This window comes from Prinia subflava, chromosome 2 (assembly GCF_021018805.1).
Source record: "Prinia subflava isolate CZ2003 ecotype Zambia chromosome 2, Cam_Psub_1.2, whole genome shotgun sequence".
Taxonomy (NCBI): Eukaryota; Metazoa; Chordata; class Aves; order Passeriformes; family Cisticolidae; genus Prinia; species Prinia subflava.
Window position 1 is genome coordinate 113212497 of NC_086248.1, and position 17435 is coordinate 113229931.

General features: G+C 46.7%; 1 protein-coding gene across 1 annotated transcript; it reads right to left on the reverse strand.

Moving 5' to 3' along the window:
• Positions 1 to 1237: 1237 nt before the first annotated feature.
• On the reverse strand, positions 1238 to 16998 carry DHX57 (DExH-box helicase 57). Its single transcript, XM_063391691.1, has 24 exons — positions 16923 to 16998; positions 15491 to 15693; positions 14647 to 14799; positions 14200 to 14364; positions 13080 to 13882; positions 11917 to 12113; positions 11665 to 11786; positions 11232 to 11427; positions 10384 to 10508; positions 9146 to 9279; positions 8600 to 8654; positions 8097 to 8293; positions 7536 to 7652; positions 7127 to 7223; positions 6498 to 6671; positions 5751 to 5951; positions 5039 to 5315; positions 4370 to 4465; positions 4188 to 4271; positions 3950 to 4087; positions 3454 to 3528; positions 2894 to 3028; positions 2340 to 2540; positions 1238 to 2247 (listed from the first exon to the last, which is right to left on the reverse strand). Exons 2-24 carry the CDS (start codon positions 15682 to 15684, stop codon positions 2104 to 2106), a joined length of 4080 nt encoding a protein of 1359 aa, XP_063247761.1. The 5' UTR covers positions 15685 to 15693; positions 16923 to 16998; the 3' UTR covers positions 1238 to 2103.
• Positions 16999 to 17435: the final 437 nt, after the last annotated feature.

Below are 17435 nucleotides of genomic sequence, written 5' to 3' on the forward strand. Positions count from 1 at the left end.
GTTTGACAGTGAGCTGTAGCTGCAGTGATGCTTTTGGGAGGACAGCAGCAGGCTCAAGGTGTTGAATGTACTTTCAGGCTATAATAGCTGTGTGCTGTTCTGAAACTGCTGCTACTGCTGTTTTCCTACTTCTTGGAACTGTTTGATATATTTATACTGTTCCATTTGTGGAACTCCTTTATCTCTTCCCTCTGAGCTCGCATCCCTCACTTCTGTTACCATGAAGCACTGGAATTCTCATTTCCTTGCCCTGTAACTTGTTATGCATCGTGTTAGAGCTGACTTGGTTTGTGCACAACCTTCCTTGAGCTGTCAGGTGTTCTTTCCCACTTCTCAGATAAGAACAAAGGCTTTTCTACCTTGACTTGGGCTTGGGTTTGTCCCTTGGCTTCCTTTTCCCCGCAGCAGCTGCAGGGTGGCAGTGCCTGCAGTTCTCCTTCTCTTTCCCTCCCTCTCCTTTTTCCCAGCACAGAGAGGGTTCTGACTCCCTCTGGTTAATGCAGCTTTGTCCAAGTTAATTTTGTTTCCTGCCTGAATTCTGATTTTTTACAGTTCTGTGGTTGCTGGAGAGATAGCAAGCAGTAAATGCAGTGCCTTATTACCTGTCAAAGATTTCAGCATAGTCTGATTTCTTCAACAAAAATGTTAACAGATTTGCCAGGTGAAATCACACAACATACAGTGAGAGGCTACTCAGCTGTTCAGCACTCTGCCAAAAGACACGTTATTATATTTCTTTTTTTCAATAACCATGCACTCTAAAAAATCTTACTCTGTTTCTGTTTCTGTCAAATTTGCAGTTGCCATAGGTTTTTCTCATAACTAAATTACAAGTTTAATATGCTTGTTGAGACTTTTGTCCCTCCAGTACACCACCACGCTGTTATTTCTCTTATGAATTGTTCACCTTTTCATCTTCTTTTTGTGTTAGTAACAGTAGAATAAGCTACATCTTATCCTATAACTAGAATCTATAACTTTTGTAACTACAGTTAAGGTCCAATAATATAATGCTCTGTTACTGTCTGTTGAGCAAGGCTAAGTTCCATGAAGTTAATTTTGCAAACTTCATGTCTGCTAAGTTTCAGTATTAAGTTTAGACAGTGTTTTATTCCAGTTTTATATAGATCATGGCTGTATTCAGTATTAATAATGATTAACTTTGATTTGTATTCAGTATTAATAATGATTACCTTCTGTTTTACTGAGGTAATAACCGAGTTACATTTTATTAATATAAAGTCCTTTTAGGGCAGAGTTCTATTGAGTTCATTTTGTTCAGCTTTATTGCTGTCAAAATCGTTATACCAGGTTTCAGAGTTATAGCTTTTACTAGTAAATTGTTCAGTGTTTTCTTTCATTTCATTTTTTGTACACACAAATCATCTTCTGCCAAAAAAATGAAGTAGTAAGAAAACAACCAGCCCGTAGGTGTTGCACACAAGGTCTGTGCAAACTGTATAAAACAAGTGATGTGAATAAAGAACTGGCTTTTCCTGCATGAAGGAAATGGGCTCTGGGCTAACTTATTACAGCAACACCACAGCGACTGAGCCCGTCCATCCCCTCACCACAGGACATGGACTGAATGTCAGAACCTCTTGACACAAATCAAAAGGTGCTCACTTGTACAAGGGCTTTGGGTTGAACTGTAAACAGAGGATCTCTGGTCAGCCAAAACTGCCTCAGCAAAGTCTTGGTCAAAATGCAGACGTGAGTTTAAACCACTTTGGGAGCAGCTCCCTCTGCCACATGCTGCCCCCAGCCACGACTACTACAAGAACAGCTGGCTAGCAGGTGTTGGTGTGACCAGAACACAGGACTGCCAGGTACAGTCCCATAAAAAACACTCAGAGGTTTCTATTCCTTCTGGAAGAGTTGCCATTTCCCCATTTACAGAGTCTGCTGTAAGACACCTTAATCTCAACAAGCAAGAGAATAAAAAACCACCCCAAACTCAGCAGTAGAGTTGCCAACCTTCTCTTCCAGGGGTCAGTGCCACGTTTGGGACAGTCAATACACCAGGACAGTGATGTCCCTCGGTGACAATGATGTCCCTCGGTCTGCTCTGCAGTGCCACGGGTGACTCTTTACAGAAAGCTGTCACTGAGTGGTCACCAGCTTGACGATCATCGCGATGATGCGAGAGCCACGGGGGCACACGCACAGATCCATGCTGGGGTTCTTGATCTTGTCCTGCAGCAGCTGGTCCAGCTCGCAGCGCAGCTCCTTCACCAGCTCCGCCACCTGACACCGGGGCACAACACAGAGGTGATGCTGGGCTCAGCTGGGCTCGGCTCAGCTAGGCTGGGCTCGGCAGGGCCCCTGGCCGTGCTCACCTGGTGGGAGGCCGCCACGAAGCGGATCCAGCCGTCGTCCAGGGAGATGACGGTGTCCCCCCGGAGCAGCTGCACGTGCACCTGGCCGCCGCCCAGCAGCACCAGCGGGTACACGGACACCATGCTGCAGTCGCGGATGAACACGCGGCTCGTCTTCACCTTCTCGTGGTACACCAGGTACGGGCTCTCAAAGTGCCTGGTCTGACATGGACACAGCAGCCTGCTCAGGGGGACGCTGCCCTTCTGCCTCTGCTACAGCCGCAGAGCAGCAAACATGCCTAAAGGGCACCTGCAGCACCAACAGGCCCTTCCCTGACCCATAGGAGCTGCCAACGAGTGTTGGCTCCAGAGGCTTTAACTCGGTCTCAGAGCTTAACTCTGTGCCCATTCCTAACTCAAGAACGCACCATTATTCACAGTCCTAACATGGAATTGTAAATCATTAAGAATTTTCATTTTAAACATCAATAAGGATCCTCCCTGTAATTTTAAAACCTCAAACAAAGCTGATTTCTTTTATAAAAGAAGTTTTGCAGAAACAAAAGCATCCTGACCTGGTAATTCACAGACGAAGGATGAATATGAACATAACCATCACTCTTAGTAACAAACTTCAGCTCTTCTGCTTTTGGTTGCATTTTGACTGCTCCTGTACTGGTCTTCTGGTATTTACCTTCTGGCTTTTTCACCTGTACGGTAAGAAAAAAAGGTTATAAAAATCTGCTGCGCCAAAAAACCTTTTACCTTTATGTTTTAAAGTTTTCAAAACCAGAAATTCTCTAGTAGCAACATGTCAAGTCACTGGAGACAGGTATTACACTCCAGGTGCTGTCCAACCCCGACTTCCTTTGTAACCTCAGCCTTGTAAGAAGGTGTTATTTTAGGTGGCTTCTTAACATTTGCTGCTGGCTTCTGTGTGACACTGCAGTCAGCCTGTAGGAACAGCAGCAGTCTCAGGGAATACAAACTGGAGCTCTGCTCCAGTCTCTGACACCACAAGCATCAAACTTTGGCACCCTAAACCAGGCTCAAGACTGCCACACTGAGCCAAACTGAAGGCAGGCTGTGAGGCATGCTAGACAGAAAAAGGGAAAACGAAAAAGCATTCTTTTACCTGGACAACATTGGGATACAGTGCAGCACACAGCATAGCTGAGATCAGCTTGATGTTCTCTGCATTCGAATTGGCCTGTGAAATCAATGGGGGATCATTAGGGATCCTACAGTGCAGTGTGTAAAGATAAAGCCCTGCTCCAGGAATGACTGAATTCCTGAAACTGGTTCACTTCTCTAGCTGCACTCCTGTGCTTGATAGAGGAGGACAAGTCACTGCTCCTGCAGCCTCAGGCTGGACCTGGGCTGTGCTTTCCCCCCACTATCAATGGAACAAGTTGGCCTCCACTGTCCTGGTGCCCAGCTGAACTGTTCTCTGACATCTGGCCCCAAGTGGTTGGGGCACCCTAGGGAAAGCAAGCACAGGCTGTCCCAAAGCACAGGAAAATCCTACAACTCCCAAACCCTGACCATCATGTAACCCCAGGAGATGTCTGGCCCCAGTCTTTCTGAGCACTGCCCACATGGAAAAGCACAGATGAAATGCTGTGAGTTACCTCCTCTCCCGTGGCATCCAGCACTCCATCACCTCCTTGGGACCACCTCTTCTCAATATCCCTGGCTCTCAAGCCCTCCTTCACAAAGCCAATGTCAGAGAGCAGCTCTGCAAACTGCCTCTTCAGGCTGGCGATCTCCTGCAACACACAGAGCGCTGTGACAGCTGCCCTGCCCAGAGTCTGTCCCTCTGCTCACTCCTGTCACCGCGATCCTGCTAGGCCACAAGCACTGACCCACCTGCAGAACTCTTCCCGACAGAAAGTTCTCCCTGCAGTAGTTGTAGCTTGCCTGAGAGCCCTCTTTGATACTTAAACGCCAGCCCTGCTTGAGAAGATGGAGGAAGCCTTTAATAAAATATTTCTGCTTGAATTTCAAACACATCACACAGCCCCAAGAGAGGCTACTGAGTTTTAACTCACCTTATAGGCCTGGAGAAGAGCCAGGTAGTCACTGTTTCCTACTGCAAACTCCAGCTTCTTCTTGTTTGCCTCTTCCCTTTTATCCCAAGGTGACACCTAGACAGGCAGTAACAGGTTAGTGTGTTCTTCCCCTCACCACTTGGATGAGCCATCCTAGAGCTACATGGCACATTCTCTTTGGTATTTTTACAGCAGCTCACAGGCCAGAATGCAAATTTTCACTGTGGATAACAGAACATATAAGGCATTCAAAAGAGCAGCTGATTCAAAAAGCCAAAGTGACAGTGAAGATGCAAACTGAGACCCAAACTGACCTCTGCATTCACAACTCAGACGTGTCAGCTCCATCATTATCACTGTTTCACAGTTTATATTACCAGTAAAGGTAATATAAACCAGTAGTTTTCACACCAAATTCGGACAAAACGTGTGCACACTTCTTAGCTAAAAACCAAAAATAATATTCACTGTTTCTACTGTATATCAATACCACTCTTGCTGCTACCATGTGGTTTTGAACTTCTGCTCATAACTGTTTTAACAAGCACTGCATCAACACATGGACAGTGTGGGTTAACAAGAATTCAAACCCTCCAGGCAGTGTGTTCCAAGTCACAACAGCACTCTGCTGCTGCACAAAAACCCCAGCCCTGGGCCAGAAACACTCACAAAAGGTGACTTAAAGGCCAGGCTGGCTGCTATGGTGAGCGCAGGGTCCAGGCAGCGGAAGATGGTGCCGAAGAGCATGAGCTTGCCAATCCTGACATCCACGGGCAGTGAAGCCAGGTGGTAGCCCAGAGGGGTGAGCTTCTCGTCCGGAGTGAGCGCGCCCAGGTCCCGCAGCCGCGCCTTGGACGCCTGCAGAGACTCCGTCCTGGGCGCCTCGATCAGCCGCGACAGCACGGAGTGAAGGCTCTGCTCAGAAAACATCTCCAGGATCTTAATTCTGCAGGGGAGGGGAAGGTAACAAGGAAAAACAAAGAGAGGGAAAAAGCAGCTTAGTTCCACACACAGGATAAGAAAGCGCAAGCTTTTGTAAGAACAGAATGAAAGAAGCCAACAGAAAACAAGCTGTGAAGAGCACGCTCCCTAGAAGAGGGCCTGTAACACAAAACTGCAGAGTCAGGGAGCAGTGTGGAGTAGTGAGTCTGTAAGAACAGATTTCTATTTACTACACTAAGGTTTGAAATAAAGCTTTTACTGCAGAACTGTCATTTGTGCTGCTTTGTTTCCTTTCAGTACAAAGGGGAACCCAGCAGGGATGGGGAGGCCTCTTCCTTTAACATGATGATGGTGCCTGGTGCAGGTTGTGGCAGGTGCTCCCTGCAGCAAAGTAAGGACATCCTGCATGCTGGCTTCTTCCAGACACACAAGAGCTCACCTCAGGCAGAGCTGCTCCAAGGGCACCCTCTGGATTTCTGGCAGCTGCTGTTTTACCAGCTGATGGTTGTAGTGGTGGCTGCTGAAGAGATGGAAGCAGACGCCCGAGGCCACGCGTCCTGCCCGCCCCTTCCTCTGCAGAGCGTTGGCCTTGGACACAAAGGTGTCCTCCAGACTTTCCATTCCTTTGCTGGGGTCGTATCTACAGGACAGCAAGAGAGGCTTGTGCTCACAGAGCCACAGAATGGCTTGGCTTGGAAGGGACCTTAAAGATCATCCAGCTCCAACTTCCCCCTGCCACATGCAGGGACAGTTTCCCCTGGACCAGGTTGCTCAGAGCCCTGTCCAGCCTGGCCTTGAACCCTTCCAGGGAGGGGGCAGCCACAGCTTCTCTGGAAAACCTGTGCCAGTGCCTCACCACAGTAAAGAATTTCTTCCTCGTGTCCAATCTAAACCTGCCTTCTTTCAGTCTGAAGGCACTTTACCCCTTGTCCTACCACCCACCCTTGTCAGGAGTGCCTGTTCAGGAGTGCACAGAGAACAGGCTGGAGATTGAGCAGGCAGATGCTGCCAACTTGTGTATGGATACAGCTCCCACCCCTGCACTTGGAAATGACTTAGACTGGCTTTCTCCGCCTCGTAGCAGCTTTCTACACACCAAGTTTCCTTCCAGTTTTTCCCAGCCCTCTGGAAAACCCAAGGCTCACTCAAAACAGTTTACAAACCCCAGAGGAATGAATGCCAGTACCTCTTCTCCTTCATTTTCCCGGAGTCAATCACATAGACCACATCATCGATGGTGACAGAAGTCTCTGCAATGTTGGTGGAGATGATGATTTTGGTAACTCCTGCAGGGGGCCTGAGGAACACAGACTGCTGTTCTTCACTGGACAGGGAGGAATGAAGGGGATAAACCATACATCTGCAAGGACAACACCACAGCATGCTCAGGATATCTCCAGCCTCCTCCTTCCTGGGAACAATCTGCCTGCCTGCACACACTTTTGCCTCACTAGACACTGTCCAGAGTGTTACTTCTCCTTGTGACCATCCAAGGCCAAACACAACCACAGCTAAAACAACTCAGCAAACATTCTGGTACAAATCAAGGGCTGAGATTTCAGCAGCCTGGATCATGCAGAGCACAAAATGGAAACCCCTGCTCACCAGGGTCTCTGAGAACTGCAACAGCTGAACTTCCTGAGCTGAGGACAAAAACAAAAGGAACGAGCCAACAAGATAATAGGAAAGGAATTACCCTGACTGGAGTCAGCTCACACATTTAATAAAGCTTATTTATCCCTGGGTAAAGGCAGGCATCAAATGACTCTTAATTTATGGGAAAAAACTGACAGTTGTGGAGCTTTTCTGTCTTACCTCTTGCTGTGCCTATTATTAAAAAGAGCATTTGTCTGAAGTTGCTCATAAAGCATCTTGATTTCTGCTAGGCCAGGCAAAAATATCAACACAGCACCTATATGTGTAGATAAAAAAAAAATTCAAAATCACTCAACACAAAGGACAGCACAGTATTTTGTTAATGTGCAATTATTGTAACAAAAAAAGCACAGGCTGTAGCAGTCCTTCACAAAAGACTTTTCAAAGTAGACAATTTTCTCACCTTCCCTCTTCCATGTTTATCAAAAGCTTTGTAACTCAATTAATTTTTTTTTTCCAAAAATAGTAGGTAGCTACAGAAACTCTGCATGCAAATCATTAGCTTTGGGCCATCCAAGAAGCTTCCAGGAATCTTCTTTTGTTTGTCTCCCAGGGACAATGAAATTACCTGGGGGGTATGAATGTCTGCCAGCAACTATCCATTCCAGCAAGGCTTCAATTAATTCCAGATTAACTTTGTCCAAGTCCATGACAGACATTGTTTTCAGCACTGCCTTGCTAACCCCTGGGAAAAAAGAAATAAAACATGCAGTAGATCTGTCTTGGGAAAAACATCTGTGGATGCATGGGACCAGTTACAGCCTAGTTTAAAGAGCACCTGGCGTGGACCTGAAGAGGCAGATCCATGCTGTGCCTCAAGCAAAGCTGCTTCAGCAAGAACAGGTACAGAGAGCAAGGGGGAACTAACAAGGCATCTGAGAAGGGATGGAAAGAGACAGTAGCTGGAAATTGTCCATTTTCAAATGCCAAGGACTAGTGTCAGCCAAGATGTTTGCTGGAGTTGAAGAGAACAATGGGTTCTCTTTTGTTTTTTTTTTTAAACTGGCAGGAAGTTTCTCATCTAGAACTTCCAAGTGCAAAACTCTGAATTACAGATAAGCATTCCCTTACAGTGCTAATATTCCACACTGTCTATGTGCCAATTTATTAAATGTAAGAAGGAGCTCACCTTTGTATCGTGTGAGGAGCTGCTTCAGAGTTAACTTCTGGTCTGGGTCTGAATCTCTGACCACGGTGTCAGTGGCTTCCAGAAGGCCAGCACGCCTCAGGTCTTCCTCTACTTCTTCAAAGGCAGTTCTTTTGTGTCTCCCACTCTGTTCTTGCTTTACTTTCCTCCTGTAGGGGCTGCTGTCCTCTAAAACATACCTGGACGGCAGAAGAACATTTGGTGGTGTGGGAAGAAGCCTAACAGTCTCCTTCTAATAATTAATTACAGAGATAAGGTATCCAAAATATTTTTTGTAAGTCTGAGAGGAGCTTTGTATAAACCATAATGATAATATGAAGCTCAAGGTGCTTTAGTAGAGCTCCAAGAGCACAGGTGGGTGATAGGGGAGATCTGAGAGGATTTACTTTTTAAAATCAATGCACAGAACTACTGCAGTGTCAAGGTCAAAAGTGCAGCCTCGACCTCACCACCCAAATACATCTGAGAACAGATGAATTTCACACCTTGTCAGTGCAATCACATCCTCCAGGAAAAACTGGTCCACAGGAAACGTTCGACCTGAAAGGAAACGAGAGAATAAATCTATCTACACACGCCCCAACAGCAAGGAGAAGAGAGGAGAAAGATCAAAGATGATTGTGATTTTATACAGGTTATTATGACATACACTGGCTTCACAGCTCAAAGTGCCTGGAAGACCGATGGACAAAGACTGTACAGCAGAAGAACACCACTGGGATGGAATAGAACCATCTGAAACAACAGCTTGTCTCGTAAATATTTATTTCTCTGAAGTAAGCGAGAAAACTATGTACTGCACACATCAAATAATGTGTGTCTTCTGAGGAGGGAAGCTCTGCTGATATACAGACAGCATAAAAATGTCAACATTCCAAGTCTTTCCTCTCCTAAATCTCATCAGTCTCTCCCTCTAAGCATCATATTTCTTGTGTACATCCTCATCTGGAGCTGAGAAACACTTTGCAAGAAGAAACAGTGCAAACAAATCTCTAAAGCAGTGAGTGATAATAAAAACGAATGGTTTTCACCTGGTATGTTAATGACTGGACAGGAGTGGAAGTACTGAGAGAAGAGCTCAGCATTCAGGGTGGCACTCATCAGTATAATGCGCAGGTCTGGCCTCTGAGCCATTATATCCTTCAAAACCAGCAGCAGGAAGTCACTGAAGAAAACAGGCACAAGAACATTTCAATGTCTTCAGCATTAACTTTCAGACTGCTCTTCTCCCCTTCTGTCCACCTTGCTGGTGTCTCCCAGGAGCACAGCAACACCATCACAGAAGCATGAGCCTGGTGGAAGGGCCTGGTGAAAGGCAATCTGCAAACCTGGCTCTTTCCTGCTTGTCCCTTACTGGAGTGTCAGGATTACTCAGCAAAACCACTTAAACAACAAAAAGTTCCATAAAGTACTTACATTAATGACAACACAAGAACAGCAGATAAGAAATTAACTCAAAGTAACAGATGATTCCTTTCTGCTCCTCTTCTTCTCTGGAAGAGTTACTCAAACTTACCCACTCTTCCCTGCTCGCTGTATTTTCCCCTATGTATTTATAACTTTTGTGGCATGATGAGAAAACTGGTTTAAAGTGATTTTAAATAAAAAGGAAGAGGAATCCTTGAGAGACACAGGCCCTTTTAAGTGGCTAAAATACCACCTGAGCTGCAGAATAATGGGTAGGAGACAAAGCCTCCTAGAAACCCATTGCACTGCAGTGTTTGACAAGGAAAACAAAAGGATGCTCACCACTATATTTACAGAGATGCTGACAGACATTATCTTTTGCCTGTGATCAGCAGATTAAGTGGGGTAAAACAGCAGGAGGATGAGAGCAGGAGAGGATGAGACTGTCTAGTAAAATCTACAGACTGGAAGGAAATGTGAGCATTTGTCCCTTGCTCTGCTGAAGCCCTCATCAGGAGAAAAAGTTCCCCAAAAGGCATGTGAAGAATTACGGTATTTGATAAAAATTGAAACAAGGAAACTGTAAGAAACAGACAGTTCTGGTTAAAAAGTTACTTAAATCTCCAGCCCCATCCAAAACCTCTATGCAACACTGCTGCAATGTGAGGGCGCTTTGGAGGCACAGCAATTTATGAGAGATGTGCTTTCTCACGAGCTGCTGCAGCACAAAGACAAGAACCTACACCCAGACTCCTTCCACCATCCCATATCACTGCCACAGCACCAGCTACTTGCACCTGAGCCATCTTTATCCTTCTGACTACGTTTCTTCATTTTGCTTACAGGAGAAGAGATTATTTACCTTTCTTCTGTTCTTTCGTGAACTTCATCAACAATAACATGAGTGACTCCCTGCAAAGTCAGATCTCCTTCCAGCCTTCTCAACAGCACACCAGTAGTGCAGTACAAAAGCCTGGTAGCTGAGGACTTGAAGGGTAAGACAAAGCATTCAGTTGACTCTGGGCAAATTAACACAGTGCAAAGAGAGTATGTGCTGCTGTAAAGCGTTGGGTTTCAGCTCAGTGCCAGGTTTGACTGAAGGGGGAACGAGCAAGCCCTGCTGGAGATGGATTTTAATTTCTTGACTGACACTGACAACACCCACTTCTTACCAAGGGGCATTGCTACCTATCAAAAAATGTGAACTGCTTTTCCTGTGGATATTGTTTGCTGATAAACAACTCAGATCTCTCTTCCTAGAAAGATTTGGCGAGTCTCTTTTTTAGCATGCTAAAAAGCAATCAGCTGCAACACAGACAAAACTTCACTTGCCACACAGCAGTTTCTGTCTGGCTGTAGCTGTAACCCTTCAGTCTGCACTTGGGAGACACAAGGGAATGGCAACAAGCAGAAAAGCAGCCAGCAGCCCTCCAAAGGACAGCAGGATTGCTCACACTGTCAGAGCCCTTCACCTCACTCAACAGAAAGCAAACGCACAAGACAAAGCACAGCACTCTCATTCTGAAAAGTGAACTGTGCAACTTGAGAGGAAATATAGAACATGTTTGATAGTATTTTATAAAATGCAGATGATACAAACTTACTTATCTCACTGCCTGGCAGGTGTAGGGCAGAGATTCTGTGCACTAGAGAAGCACTAAGCACGTTTGAATAGGAGTAAATGAAAACCAGCAAGCAAAGCACACGTACCTTTACACTTTCCAGACGGATCTGATATCCAACAGTGAGTCCAATCCTTTCTGCTCTTTCCTTGGCTACACGTTCAGCCACAGAAATGGCAGAGATCCTGCGAGGCTGAGTGCAGATGATGTTTGCAACTCTGCTTGGAGAGCCTTGCAATGAAGCATCCAAGATAAACTGAGGGATCTGAGTGGTTTTCCCACACCTGCACAACCAAATCAGGAATTAATGAAAAACCGACAAATCCAACACCTTCCACCCACATAAACTGGAAATTTGCTTTGTTTCATTAGTGTGATCCCTCACATGAAGTTCACCTAGGACTGCTGTCACTGGTCACAGATGAGCCACCACCCCAGCCTTTCCAGATCATGGATCATATTTCACATTACTCTGGATATACTTTGATACATGCAGTCTGTACGTGCCATCACACTCTTACCCTGTCATGCCACTCACAACAAGAACTTGGTGAGTCTCAAGCAAACCCAGAATGTTTTCTCTCTCTTGCCACGCAGGGAGCTTCTGTCTTTCATACAGCATGGACTGAAAGTGCCTGGAAGACTGAAGGACAAAGACAGCACAGCAGTAAGAACACCACTGGGATGGGATAGAACCATCTGAAACAACAACTTGTCTCTGAAATATTTATTTCTCTGAAGTAAGCAAGAAAACTATGTTCAGCACATTGTACCTTTTTCTGGCGAAACTGCGCGCAGATTTTCACGTTTTCGTGATACAGAGACTTTGCCTGCACATCATACTTTTTGGAAAGCTTCTTCTTCAAGTTCACGTAACTCTCATTCTCCACAACAACTTGTTCAGGCTCTTCTTCTTCCTTCTCCTCTTCTGCCACCCCCTCTTCTTCCGGAGGCTCTGGCAGTGCTGAGCCTTGAGACAGAGAACGTACAGTTAAGAATTGTTATTACTAAGGAACAGGCAATGCAAGGAAGAGAGACATGTTCCAGCAGCATTCCCAACAAAGAACCTTGTTAGATTGGGCCTGAGGGTCTGCAGGACTGTTTTAAGGTGATTTTTACCAAAAAAAAAAAGTATTTTATAGCGTAAGGAATACTTTATAACCAAAGAAAAATATTTAGAATCTCAGTTTCTGGAACAAAGCTGTCTTTCTGCAGAGGTCTTAAAAATTGAATATTTTGTCTTACTGTAGCAAAACCAGAGTTTGTCACTATTGAAGTGCTCTAAAACTCAATGCAGTTATTCTTGCAAACTGTCTTGAAAAAAGCTTGCCTTAGATAAAAGTAGTTTTGGAATTGAGAGCTCAAAAGTCACCCTGCCACAAGTGACACAGCCTCAACTTTCCTCTGTGAAAGCAACCTGTTTGCAGCAGCATAAATAGAAAGGGATGGTACCTTGAACAACATTCTATAGTCACTATAACCACGCTAGCTCAGCCTTAAATCCACCTTCGTAAGTTAATTTGGAGGAGCTGTTGGTAATTTTAATTAATCTAAAAAAAGAGGTTTCTGAATTGATGAGTCGCAGACGCAGCAAAGCTGGCACACAACCTTCCTGTTCCCCTCCAAGCACGTTTCCATTCTGGTGAGCTCACATCTCCCAGTGTTTTCCATGGACTGTGGCAGTGGGCATCCCTCACTCTGCCAAACCCAACTCTGTGCTCCTTGACCTCAGTCCTGGCCAGCACAAACCTCTCTGCTGCAGCCTGATTACAGGAGGAACTTCCTAAGGCACAGACAGAGCACAGATCTGGCTCACCACATGACTTCAATCTCCAGAAATAGATTTGGAACAGATGGCTGAATTGGTCCCTGTGTTTTTCTTTTAAATCTTTCTGACTGTTCTCAGCCCAGAACCCATGCAGGGGATTTGGTGTACCTTCAGCCTGTTGATTTGCAGCAGGGGCACTCTCTGCCCGTGGCTTTACAGGAGGTGCTGCCAGCAGGGACACGGGAGGAACACTGAACTTGTGGTGGGTATTGCTCAGTAACTCGCTGACCTCGTGCTCGTCTTCCAAGCAGGTCACCAAGGTATACACCACTGGCTCGTGGGACTCTGCAGCTGCCAGGGCCTTTCCAAAGAGGAATTCAGCAACGTGCAGACGACAGGCAAGAGGCAGACTGTCGTCAGTGGAGTAAAATGCCACAAGAGGTGCCTGAAGGGGATACTTGTTGTCGTCAGGAAATCTCACTTCAAGTTCGTATATGGGACCATCACTTTGTCTGAGATGAGCATCATCTACAGAGTTCTTGGATGGGTTTAGGGGATGGTTTGGAGGGAATTCATGTCTAAATCTGCATTTTGAACCAAACCTGCAGCCTCCTTGGAGGTAAAATTTACATATTTCCTTTGAAGTCTGTTCTGCTGTGTCCTTTGCACTTTTTTGTTTAGATTTGCTGAGCCTGTGTGCCAAGTAGTCCAATTCCAAACTGAAAGTCCAAACGTGATTTTTAATCCTTTCTACAAATTTTTCTCCATAAATTGACCGGAGGGCAAAAGCTTCTTCTTGTCTCTGCTCTAAGCATTCCTCTTGGCTGGCTTCAGCAGCTGCTGCAGAAACCTGCATTTTCTCTCCATACCTTTCAGAGAAGCACTGCAACAGCAAATACTCCAATGATGCCCCAATATTACCATTGCAGGACCTCAGCACCGCCCTACAACGCTCACAGTCAAAGCCATACCTGCAGCAAAACAGAGAAAACAGGGCCACAAGTGAGTGAGAGGCTCCTACAGAGCAAAACAACCACAGATCTGCTTGATCAGGGAGCATGCATGGCACTGCCCCACACCAGGGTTAGATTTCCCCACTCCACTAAAGAAATTAAACTCTTCAGGAAAAGCTGTCACATATAAAATGCTCCCAAACAAAACAAAAGTATTGAATAAACATCCACATGTGAGCAAAATGGATGAAGGGCTCTTACAAAGAGGGCTTACAGAGTAGCAAGGCCAGTGATCGACCTTTTCACGACACAAATGATTCACTAAAAAGCATCACCTGGAGAGTTTGTGCACAGCAAATGGAGACACTTCACTGTCTACAATTCTGTGCTCAGCTGGCTCAGCAGACACCCTTGGCATTGCTTCAGCAGCTTCCTGTTCTGCTGACCAGCACTGCTCATCGTCGAGGTAATCGGGCTCGTCATCCTCTTCTCCAGATACACTGACAGAAAGAGTAATCAAGTTAAAATGAAACAAAATTAAACTGTCCAGCAGACATGGAACTCTGCCTCTGCCGGTTTAAATCCTTCATTTAAATGGAAGATTTGGCTACCCCTTTCCCACAGTTAATACTACTGTAGAAGAACAAAGCAGAGAAAAACACATAGGATTTGACATATAATTAAAAGTTAAGGGACAAAATACTGTTTCCATCTCTAACAGTATGCCTGCTAAAGCATAGTCATGTAGAAAAGGTGGAAATAGAGCCCCCATTTAAACTAACTCTGATTCAGGAGCCAGCTCCTGCCCTTGCAGCTCTTGAAGAAGTTCTTTCACTCTCCTCTGGTTCTCTGATGTCATGTGTATGGTCTGCAGAGGCATTCTTGCTTCAGATCTCTGCTTCATTTGCCCTCCTCTTCTGGCAGGGGCACTTGATCTGAAAATTAAAACAGGACATAACCGTGAGTTATTTGCCTGGCTCAAATGATCTTGACTGAATTGTGATGTTAGGGCCCAAACTTGTAATTCAAAACAGGAAAATCAAAATAAGAGAAATCCATCACCTAAGGATTATTTAGTTGGATTCACTCTTATTGACCAGGATTTGTGTGTTTTTATCTGCACACACATGTGCATATATGTATTGTATCTTTTGTCAAATCCAAAATGATCTACCGAACACTTTGCTAGGTAAAGCTGTTCTCAGACTTCAATACAACCACATATTTCTAAGGTAGCTCAGTCAGAACACACACAGGATACTAAACTAATTCTAAACTGCTGATTTTCCATGGCCCAGCTTCTGTTTTGTAATACACAAATATTAGTAGCCTGTGATTATTAACATGTTCTGACCAAAAGTGTCCTCAAATTACTTTATGACCAAAGAAAAAAATCATTACATTAAAAAAACATTAATCAAAAAGACATATAAAAACTGCTTCATACTGAAACACTTTCATCACCCTTTCAATCTTCTCTATAGTCAAACATGTCCAAAAAAGAGTCCCAAAAGTCTACGTATGCCAACATCCAAAAAAGTATCTCAAATGGCCCAAATTATCCCAAAAAACCCCCCAGTATCCCAGACATCTCTACGCCAATCTCCCTCAAATTAACAGAAATACCTGGATTCTAGCCTTGGCTCCTCAAAGAGACAAAAATCATCTCCATCGTCCCAAATTTTGGTTGAACATTTCCTATTTCCACCAAGCTGAGGCTTGTTTGAATGGCCACTGCTGCCTCCTCGTTTTCCACCGCCTCCTCTCCCTCGTCCTCCTCCTTTGTTGGGCTTTCCTCTTTTCCTCCCTGCCCAACTCATGTTTCCTTGCTGAAGAAGAGGAAAAAATAGCCCTTAGTTATGAAGGTAATTAAGCACATTGTGTAGGTCTGAGCCCACATTATTTGTTTTTCTATGTGACAAGACACCCTGTCAAAACACTGTTGATTATCTGCATGTTGGTGTATCAGTATGCACCTGGAGCAAAAAGCATTCCTCTGGAACACTGTTTAGTAAGTTCTGTGGCTTTAGAAAATAAAAGCAACATTCCTCAGCCAAAAGCTGCAAGTTTGACAAAACTTTCTGGCATGAGCCTACCAGCACTGCTGCCTAACCTGGGAACCCCAGTTCTGCCGCTCTGGTGGGAACTTTCTTGGCCAGAAGCTCACAGGACAAACCTGCAAGGGAAATTTCCCAGAAGAGAGCAGCCTCTGCCCCATCACTTTCTAACTCAGCAGCTTGCAGGGCTGAGACTAACAGGCGGAAGGGGAGCTAAAGCCAAAGATACAATGTTTTATTCACATTATCTCCCATTGGGCTCCCCTCTGCAGGCCGCTGCCCAGGCTGCTGAGCCTGGTCAGGGAGTGACCGGGCTTGTCCTGGACACGGGCGGCTCCCTTCCTTTCCCTTCCCTTCTCACAGCAGTGTCTCTCTCCCCCATTGCTGCCACAGCCCAGCAGGGCTGAGCAGCTGTCAGGGAGCAGAACAGCCCCGCACCGACACATCCTCCTGCCGGGAAGCGACTGCAGGGGGCAGGCGGGCAGCCCGGCAGGAGCCCTGGGTCTGTGCACTGCCACCTCCACAGCCAGGGCAACAACTGAGGTGGCCGCGCACAGGAACAGCCCAAACGAGGGCTTGGGAAGAAGGAAATTCCCCTTTTCGTGGCCGCTCTCCCCACTGGAGCTCCACCGGGACTGGCTATGAGCTCCCAGCCAAGCTGACCCCGCTCGGGGCGCTTTGGCAGAAGTGACGGAGGGAGGAGGGAGATCACGGCAGGTGCCCCGTGGTCTCACAGGGTTCCGTCTCCTTCCTCTCAGCTCAGAGCACGGAGCTCCGGGCACGGAGCAGCTCTGCCGGCTCGTCTGGCACTTCCCCGTGGCACCCTCCCCGCACACCCTCCAGGGGAGCCTGGGGACCCTCACTCCTCTCCCAGCCCGCGTCCGCCACCCTCGCCCGCCTCCCCTCAGCCGGCCCCGCGCACCCCTTCCCCGCCACCCCGCTCTCCGCGGAATCGTGACACTCCCGGGAGCTCCACCACTCCTTTTCCCCAGCGTTCCCACCTCTGTGCTCGGCACCCCCGGGACTGCTCGGGACTCCCCAACCCGGATCCGCGGCGCTTCCCTTCCGGGCCACGGCTCCCCGCCCCGGCCCGCCCCGCTCCCCTCACGCCGCGCCCGGCGCTGGGAGTGACGTGCGGCTTTGAGCCGCCGTGGGTTTGAGTATCTCTGTGTGTGCGGCTGTAACAACAACACCGGCTCTTTGCTTCTCAGCAGGCGTGCTGCGTATTAAAGTGTCCCTCCTATTCCCAAGTTAAGACGAGAACGCTGGTTGAAAATAGTGCTCGCTTCACCAACCCGCAAGTTACTGAGGGAGGTGGGGGCTCGGCCCGGAGAAAAGCAGGCTCGGGGGGACACCAGTGCCGTGAGGGTGTTTCCTCAGGGTCCCTCTGCGGACAGTGGCCACAGCCACCACTCTGATGGCCCATTCGGGTCTGCTCTGCCCCACAAAGGCTCCCACCACCCGCACAAGGAGAATGGTTCGTAAGAATGCTGCTGACTCACACTCCGTGCCAC